We start from the raw sequence: 9,866 nt of genomic DNA, 5'->3' as shown, positions 1-9,866 counted from the left end.
GACACAGTATACTGTAGGGGAACTTCCACGAACAGACCACTGCCTGCCTGATAACAAATGATTATTTGTGAGTGTCCCAGGGTGAGAGAGGCAGGGAGTTGTAGAACTCTGGATTTTAGCTAGCAGTTTGTTCCTAGCCTAATAGCCAAGCAGGGTCGGTCCTAAGGAGCCTATGCAGACCCAGCTAGAGCACTTTGACGTTTTTGCCAGCCCTAAGAGGTCCCTTTTCCATCAGTAGGTGACGTGAAGGACAAGTTTTCCTTTGTCTGACAATAGTAGAAGTAAGCCTTGCCGAGCTGCCGAGCCATGTGGCCCATAGGGACAGAAGCCTATCTCCTGTTTCTGTAGCGTGTGAGGCAGCTTGATGATGTACAAGTACATCCCCTGGACATGGCGCTAGTATGTCGCAGGGACTTACCCTCCAATCCAACCCTTGATGCTGAGTGCCAAGCAGGGAGGCATTTGGTCCCATTTTTATAGTCTTTGGTATGACCGGTGATCACAAACCCCGACTTCTAGGGCTGTCACAAATTGTACCTGACGATTAATTGTCATTGAACTAATTTGAATTAACAATTTAATTACGTTTCTGTCATTGAACGTTGGAGTATATTAATACAAATTACATTTCGGTTTGGCTTTTAGGATTTGAAGTTGCACAGGTGCAGATATGACAAATGACCTAAATATATACAAAGAAAAGACTTAAATATTTAATTTAAAAAAAACATATAGTGGAAATAGATCACAATGTGACGCGTTGTGAGCTTGTAGATCTGCTATTTCCACAATTCAAACCAAAGTGATTGAATTGATTTTGATGCTATATTAACACATTTTGATTGGGAATCCCCCCCCCGAACCCCCCGAACCCCCTTAATGACCCCTGGGGGTCCCCGGAACCCCAATGTGAGAACCACATGAAACCTTTTCTCACTCACCTGATAAAACGCATCATCTGCTGTGCTGCTTGTTTTCAACCAAAGACGTCAAGCATCGTCCTTTGTCTGTCTTTCTGCACCTGCTGCAGGGAATGCGTCATGTTTGGTGGAAACCAGAGCATCTCTCTGTTGGAGTGGAGACATTAGGGACATTATGCTGTGGTGTAAAGTAACTAATTACATTTACTCAAGTACTGTTACCTAAGTGCAATTTTGAGGTATTCTTTACTGGAGTATTTCCAATTTTCTGGACTTTTACCTCTACTCCATTACATCTCAGAGGCAAATATTGTACTTTTTACTCCACTTGAAAACTTTAGTTTAAAGTTACTTTGTAGATGTTGGCCACATTTCATTTCGGCCATTTGAAAATGATGCGACGCATTGTGAGCTTGTAAATCGGCTATTTTCAAAAGATTTTTATATATTTTCTAGATTTGAAAACTTGTGAAATGGGACATTCTGCATAATTAGTACTTTCTACTTTTGGTACTTTAGGTCCTAAAGAAGTAAAGGCAATGATATACTGTATGCCTTTAGTAAAGGCAATGATGTAACATATTCAGGAAAACAACCACACCAACAACATAACAAAACAAAACAACTACAACAACCACATCAATCAAACAATATCAAATAGACCAATTATTTGTTTACTAGCATTGAGACTGGACGCGCAACCTGTTGTTTCCAGCGCACCCCAACCCCCTCTTGTGTGTTGGTAGTGAGGCGCGTCCAAGCGACACCTGATAGAATGGGTTTCATTGCACGCATACTGGTTGCATGCATACTGGTTCTTATCATGACGTCGTCTGTAAAGGGGTCTAAATGGCAAAAAAGTTAACAAACAAGAGAAACTATCTATCTTCAGTGCTGTCATTAACCTAATACATAATGGTTTTCAACCTTTTTTTTCCACTGGGGACCCCCTAGTATTTGTTTATGTTTTACCTGTAAACTCTGCTGCTCACTGTTCACTTCCTGAAGAGGTCCACAGCCTACACCAATCAGCAAGTTGTTTTGCTCTGTGACGTCATTGCGCGATTGCGCGATGATGTAATTACATAATATATCCTAATATCACAAAACTATTCATTAATTAAATATATAATGAGGTAACTCAAATATATAGATATGCCCCTAATGCGAGTCAAATTATAATGCACAATGTGTTGTTATTGAGTTGTCAGAGAAATACTTTTAGAGAGAAAATATGTGCATTTTATAGGTTTTTTTAAAAAGACAATCTTCCAAAGTTTGCCAAATTGATATAAAAGATTAGTTTGACTTGCCATAATTATGTGCTGCTTGAAAATAAGTTGCTACGAGTTGTAACAAGTTGTTAAATCTAGCAACAAAGTGCTAGTAATTAAGTACTGTAATTAAGTACAATGTTGAAGTATTTTTTACTTTACTGGCCCTATATAGACCAATTATTTGTTTACTAACATTGAGACTGGATGCACAGGTGATTGTTTCACGCAATCAATTCTCAACCTGATGTTTTGGGGTGCGCTGGTTTCAGCACACCCCAACCCCCTCTTGTGTGTTGGCTCAGTGAGGTGCGTCCTAGCGAGACCTGATAGAATCAGAATGGGTTTCATTGCACGCATACTGGTTGCACGCATACTGGTTCTTAGCAGTGTGACGTCGTCTGTTAAGGGGTCTATACATTTGAAAATAGCCGATCTACAAGCAGCTCACAATGCTTTGTGATGCAAGAAAACTCAAAAATAATTAAGAGATCAAAGTGTACCCTACATTTCTTTGAGCAGTACATTTGAAAACTTTTTTTTAAACTTGTAAACAGCGTGTTTCTCTACAATGGCAGTATTGATACATTTACTCAAGTAAAAAAAAGAGTACCTTCTCCACCACACTGGTTTAAAAAAATCTGTCAACAAAGTGCTAAATTGGCAACAAGTGTGTGAACGTTTATATAAGGTCTCAATAGTCCAATCACAGCGTCTCTTACAGACAGGTCTATGTAAGACAGCCTGCGGTTGGACAGTGCGCCACAGGTGCGGTAATTTCAAAGTGATCAGTGAACGGCTGAGAAGGAGAGGCAGCGCTAACAGCTGATCAGTGAACAGCTTATAATGACAGGGCAGGGCTATCAGCTGATCAGTGAACACATGCAGTCTGTCTGATCAGGAGGAGCTTTAAATTGTGTCACTAGATCATCAGTCACCGCACAGACAGAGGTTATCATCAGATCGGGACGAGGTTCCAATTCCAACGGATCCAACGCGCAACCTTACATGGTAAAACTGATGAGTTAAAAAGAGCGTTATTTTGGGCACGTTAACGTTCATTTAAACTTTAAACGGGGTATCATTAACGAAGCGTGGCACGACGAGGAACCGCATCAACTTTGTTGCAGGATCTGATCTTCTGTTCTCTTCGGTGAGTTTATGAATCATTTTAATCTAAAACGGTCGTTTTTGCATGTTGGATTTTTTTCGCACTGAATATAGCTCTGGGGGCCAGTTGCACCACCTCACACTAAGTCCAAACTTACCCTAGTTATAGCGTAAACATATTCAATCCAGGAAAGTGTCTCTGTAATTTTAGATGTCTTTGGCTATTCAAAAATAGCATATATACAATCTCATAGCGGGACACCGAGTGCCACGCTATGAGCTTGTAGATCACCTCACGTCTAAAATGCATTTTGGACAGAAAAGAGACTATTAACTTTTTTGCTCCACCGCGCTCCCTACAGTTCTAATCAATGGAAAGATTCCATTGATCAGATCTGTAGGGGACGCAGTGGAGTATAAACTAGAACTTTTTTTTCCTTCCGGTGAAATAGTATTTTTCTGTCAATAAGTGTACTTTAGACGTGAGGTGGGGGACTCTTGAGTGTTCCCACTAAGGAAAGTAGGCTTTCAGCATCTTAAAACCGTCTTTGTTTTGGTGAGTTGCGAAAGTGTGTATTTTTTTTACTACATACTAGAGGCTGTGCTACCGGGGGTGTGCGGGCAACGGCTCTTAACTCTATGGACCAGAGCTACACTGAACACACACAGGGCTGCAATGGATATGAGCCCTTTAATAAATAGGGCTTTTTATTGTGTTATCCTTTTAGCACCTTTTTTCTAAATTCGCACCACTATACTTTTTTTGTAAACTGTTAAATGTATTAATTCAATGTAGAAATGATCTCCTTACAAGTAAAAGTACTCATTATGCAAAATGTCCCATTCCACAAGTTTTCAAATGTATGAAAATCTACAAGCTCAATGTGAGGCATTGTGTGCTTGTAGATCTGCTTATCTTTTAAATGGGTTGAAGTGGTTAATTTGTAATGATGATCAAAATCTACTGAGTAACTAAAGTTTTCGTAAAAGCATAATATTTGCCTCTGAGATGTAGTGGAGTAAAAGTACTGAGAATTGGAAATACTCAAAGTAAAAATACCTCAATTGTGCAGTACTTCAGTAAATGTACGTTTGCCTTGTAGATCTGGTCTTGTCAGCCAGCAACATGGAAAGGGTGGTTGAAGCATTGGTCACAGGATAGGTGGGCACTAGGGATATCTGGGCAATGTAAAATTGGCTATTTTGTCCAAAATAAGGGGAGGGTCCATGGCCAAATGCATATCAATTTGGGTGTCATGACTTGAAAAAGTTTGAGAACCACTGGATTAGTCGACATCTTTCAGACCTCATCAGTGACAGCCTGGATCTCTGATTTGTAAAGGAAAAGTAGGCAAGGCATGTGTAACTAATTGCTTACTGTTCATTTCTCCAGGTAATACTGCTTGAGGATGATGAACTCCATCAGGCCTAATGTCCGGCTTGGCCTCCGCTCCTACAAAGAGAATTCTCTAGTCTCCAACAAACATGACGCAACCCTTCAGGTGCAGAAACTCCAACAAAGGACAGTGCTTGGCGTCTTGGCTGAGAACACACAGCACAGCAGAATTGTCAGTGAGGTGAGAAAGGAAGCCATCAAGAAAAGTGCATTATTCGCAGTGGTGGAAAAAGTACTAAACATTTTTACTTCAGTAAAGGTATCAATACTGCAGTGTAGAAATGCTTTTACTAGATGAAAGTTTATTTGACTTACCAAAAGTACTCATTGTGCAGACTGTCCCAGTTCACAAGTTCATAAATGTATACAAATCTTTTGAAAATGGCAGATCTACAAGCTCACAATGCAAAGCGTTGTGAGCTTGTAGATCGTCTATTTTCAAATGGCCTATGTATATGGTTGAAGTGGTACTGGGATGTTTTGTGATAATGATCTAAATCTGCAACGTAACTAAAGCTGTCAAATAATAATAGTGGAGTAAAAGTACAATATTTGCCTTGGGAAATACTCCAGTAAAGTATAAATTCCTCAAGTGTGTTTAAGTACAATACTTGAGTAGATGTGCCTAGTTACTGTACACCACTGATTATTCGGTTATGTCCTTTTTAACAGTCTATTTCGATAAAGGGAGGGCGGCTTCCTGATCATGGCTCCTGCTCAGACAGCTCCACGTCCACCTTGACTAACCAGATCTCCAGCTCTGCCTGTGATGTTCAAACTGATGATCGGGGTAGGCTATTAGACCTTTCTATGTAGCCACTGTTATATATGCACATGGCAGCAAAATACTAATTAAAATCTACAAGCAATGAGAGCTAAAGATAAAATGGAAGCTGGTAAAGGCATCTCCAGGCTGAAAGCTTAACATTACTGTTGCAGCCTCTGAACAACAGGGAGGCATTTCTTTGGACTGCGGTCCTGCCAGCTTAGCGTTGCTTGGTTATCATGCTCAACTTGATTTATCTAATAACTAAATTTGTCTTCCAGTTTTTGATGACATGGAGGCCAGTGGGACTCCATGTCAAGATGAAGCTATGCAACAACACAACGATTTCAGACTCTTCCTCGATCTGAGCACAAGTGAGACTGACAAACTTGACTTGAAGCATTTTTTAAAAGATATTTTTAATGCTATTCATCTGGTTAATAATTGCTCTTTTAACTTGTAGATGCAGATGAGTCTATGAATTCCCAACCAGATGACTCCCTGCATTCACATGATGTGTTTTGTGTGTCCGAGTACACGGAGGAGATTCACCACTATTTGCGGCAGAGAGAAGTACAAAACTTAACCAGCTTCTCACTATTTTTTTTTTTGGTCCAGTCTTGTTTAATATCCCAGACTCTCTACTGTGGCAAGTCTGGAAACTACATGGATTAACAATAGCCTTGCAGACGCATTTGAGAACTTGTAGATGGGCTATTTTCGGTTAATGTTTTAAGATTGAAGTGGTCAAACTAGCAATATCTTCTGAAGCATCTTCCAGAACCCTAATGGCTTGGCAATTTCATAAAGGCAAAGGTTAAAGCCTCAAGCTGTAATTTCTTCACCTGGTTGGCACTATGTAAAACAGAAGGAACAAGATTACTAAACCAACATTTTATGTATTGGTGGGGGGGGGGGGGGGGGTGCTCCTTTCCCAATCTCACATTAAGACACAATTTTCCATTTATTTTGCTTTAATCCATGCAACTGCTTTTTCTTTTCTTCCAGCTCAAGTGCAGGCCGAAGGTAGGCTACATGCAGCATCATCCAGAGCTCACCAGCAACATGCGGATGGTTCTGGTGGACTGGCTGGTGGAGGTCAGCGTGGAGTACAAGCTGTGTGACGAGACCCTGCATCTGGCCATCTGCTACCTGGACCGCTTCCTGTCCCTCACCAAGTGTGTGAAGCGAAGCGAGCTGCAGCTAGTCGGCACAGCTGCCCTAATGATTGCTGCGTAAGTCTTGTGTCACTTTAACCACTTAAAACCCTCTAGACCAGCAGTCTTCAACAGGGGGTCCTGACAGGGTTACTGACAGGGGGTCACCAAATCATTGTGCGACAGAAACTTGTTTTTTAACATTAACCACTTGAACCCTAGCATCCCTATTCCGAGGAGAACTTTTAGCTGAAAATGGCCAAGCTTACAACACCACGCAGTGCAAGCCGCTGAGAGGTTTGGTATAGGGGGAAAGGATCCAACGGTCATGTTAAGTATTGACTGTTTAGGTGGTTAGATGTAATTAATTTACACAACACTGATAATATGAAGCCATCTATATGAAAAGTTTACTCTGCAACACCTGGAAAAACTTTGAAGACCCTTGCTCTAGACTTTGTAAACTGGACCCGAGTGGCTCTGTACTAGGGCCGCTTCTTTCCATCTACACTAGATCTCTTCACCAAAAATAGCCGCTCTACAAGCCCACAAATCACAATGCATTGTAGATAATCAATTTTACTGTTGTACATTGCAGTGGGGCATTCATTTGTCCTGAAAAGTCATATTTGTCAGCAACATACAGGCAACAATTCCTTGCTAATGGACAGAAGATATAAAATTTAGCTGTATTCTGTTTTTTTTAAACATCACTTTGATGGGAAGAGGCTGCTGTTAAAAATATGTAATTATCTCTCTAGGAAATACGAGGAGATCTACCCACCTGAGCTGAAAGAGTTTGTGTACATCACAGACGACACTTACAGCAGGGCACGACTGATGAAGATCGAGATCATCTTCATCAAGGTGTTGACCTTCCAGTTGTCTACGCCCACCGTCCACTACTTCCTGAAGCAGTACATGACCGTTCAGTCTGTCTGCTCCCAGACGGAGAGCCTGGCCCTGGTAAGCAAAGCCAAAGCTATTCACATGGATTTAACACATTTAGACCTGAGACGGATTCTAATGTCTTCTAGATCCTAACGTTTTTCTGAAAAACTATTGTTGCTATATCAGTGGTGCTCTGCGCAAACGTTTTTATGTCAAGGACCACCCAAAATTTTATGCATTTGGCGCCACGGACCCAATCTCAGAATATTTCGTTCCAGGGACCCCCAGAAGCAAAGATTTGAGTTAAAAATGTTTCAAAAGATTTTCACAATGTGTTAAAAAATACCCGGTCTACAAGCTCGTAACGTGGCACTCGTTGCTGCACTATGAGCTTGTATATCTGCTATCTTTGAATAGCCAAAGAAATCAAAATTTACACTGAGCCTAAAAGTCAAACAAATGCAATTTTATTTTTGTAAAAAATTCCCATGGCAAAACGTAATTTTATTTCAATTTGCAACAGTTGTTAAGTAAAATGTGATGTGCCTACATGTGACCTTTTGCCGCTTGCTGTTGACCTTGCAGTATGTGTCGGACCTGAGCCTGTTGGAAGTGGATCCCTTCATCCAGTATGTCCCATCTGTAGTGGCGGCTGCAGCCTACTGCCTGGCCAACTACACCGTCAGCGCGTGTCTATGGGTATGTATTCTCTTCAAAGCTCTTTTGGTTCACATGGTGCAGTAGTACAGTGGGGTCCAGTCGTGTTGAGCAGTGGTGCCTTAGCATTTTAATTTGAGGCCCAAAAGATAAATTTGACTTCTGCCCTTGACCCAAACTAGTGAAAAAAGAGCCACGGGCTCTCACACTCGTTGTGAGCTTTTAGACCTGCTATTTTCACTAAGTTTATTTTTACCGGTATTTATGGATTTTCTTTAGATTTCTTTTTGGAAATCTTGTGACTTTTTTTTTTTTTGGTAGGAACCAAAAAGGGATACAAATTATGTAGAGGCCCCCTTAAGTCCTAATTAATGAAATTGAATAAAATCTGCAAGCTTTAATGACTGACCATCAGTACTTTTATTTAATGACCGTTTTCGACATGCTCAAAATGGAGTCCCCAAGTTGAAAGTGAGTGCTGCACACAGGTACATGAATGATGGTACTTTTCTTTCGTTTTTAGCCCGTCTCATTGGAAGCCTTAACCGGTTACACCTTGGCTCAGTTGGCACCCTGCCTAGAAGAGCTCCACAAACTTTACAGAACTGCAAAGAAGCTCCCTCAGAGGTCGATCAGGGGAAAGTACAACAGTTCAAAGTAAGTGACGCTTTCATTCCAACAGTACACTCTACATACCAATTTGAAACAAGCTAATGCCTGCTCTTTGAAAACTTTTTGCTGCATGAATGTAAAATCTGCTTGGCTGTGTCAGAATGGTTTCCTCCACTCAAGGCTATTCTTTTCTCTACAGGTATGACTATGTCTCACAGATGAGTGCACCTGCTGTCATCCACATGCCATAACGGCCCCCCCTCGGACCTCCTTATGCTAGAAGTGTTTTTCTTTTTGTTCTTTTACTGAATGGGAACATGACTTGTCTCCTAGACTATAGCGGACTATCGTTTCCACTATTTTAATGTTTTTGTATTTTAGCGAGTAGATGATGTATTTTAGCAGATGTGTTTACATATGTCATTTTAGTGACTAGAGGTGTACAATTTGTACACTTACCAGATGTGTTTTATACATTTTATGTGGTCTTAAATTTGACGACTGACACTTCACAACAGTACTTGTTTATTACGAACTTCAGTAAGCTGATTACTCTACCCACATGCACTAATGGCCCACATGTTGTCTTTTAAAGAGTGGGTACCTTAAATCTAATTTTTTATAAGTCTGGTTGGTTCTGAGGTTTCCCTAGAATCTAATTTTGTTATTCCCTAGAATCAATCATTGACTGCATATGTATGTTTTGTAACATGTCAGTACATAATAAAACAAACAAAACTATACTTTGGTGTTTCTCTTTACAGTTTGATAACTATGTTTAGCTTTCTTGCTTGTAAGATTTGCCTGAAGTCAACACTCATGATTGGTAGAGGTTTGGGTTGTGTAGTTACCTTGCCATGATGTAATGCCTGTTCTATTTTCTTTTATAATGACTTACTGTTATTTGAAAACCTGGATCGACAGATCCAGGCCATTTTCTTAATAAAAAATGGCAACATTTTTATTTAAAAAAAAGTACAGGGTTTGATCTACATTGCCTGAATCAACTTTGTTTGTGTTCATTATGTGCTAAAATAACAGCGCTGTTTCAGCGTTCAATGAGGAGCATGTTTTGAATTAACA

The 9,866-nt window shown here is 40.4% G+C and overlaps 1 protein-coding gene across 1 annotated transcript; it reads left to right on the top strand.

Annotated features, from left to right (window-relative positions):
* Positions 1-4,713: 4,713 nt before the first annotated feature.
* ccna1 (cyclin A1) lies at positions 4,714-9,034 on the top strand (the record flags this gene model as incomplete). The annotated part of the gene is made up of 9 exons (XM_084074269.1): positions 4,714-4,881; positions 5,373-5,490; positions 5,748-5,840; positions 5,930-6,039; positions 6,475-6,701; positions 7,385-7,589; positions 8,100-8,213; positions 8,695-8,828; positions 8,983-9,034. 9 exons carry the CDS (start codon positions 4,714-4,716, stop codon positions 9,032-9,034), a joined length of 1,221 nt encoding a protein of 406 aa, XP_083930395.1.
* Between the last annotated feature and the right edge of the window lie 832 nt (positions 9,035-9,866).

This window comes from Gymnoscopelus microlampas (assembly GCF_963454915.1).
Source record: "Gymnoscopelus microlampas genome assembly, chromosome: 12".
In the NCBI taxonomy this organism is placed as follows: domain Eukaryota; kingdom Metazoa; phylum Chordata; class Actinopteri; order Myctophiformes; family Myctophidae; genus Gymnoscopelus; species Gymnoscopelus microlampas.
This window is presented reverse-complemented; position numbering and strand designations above follow the sequence as displayed.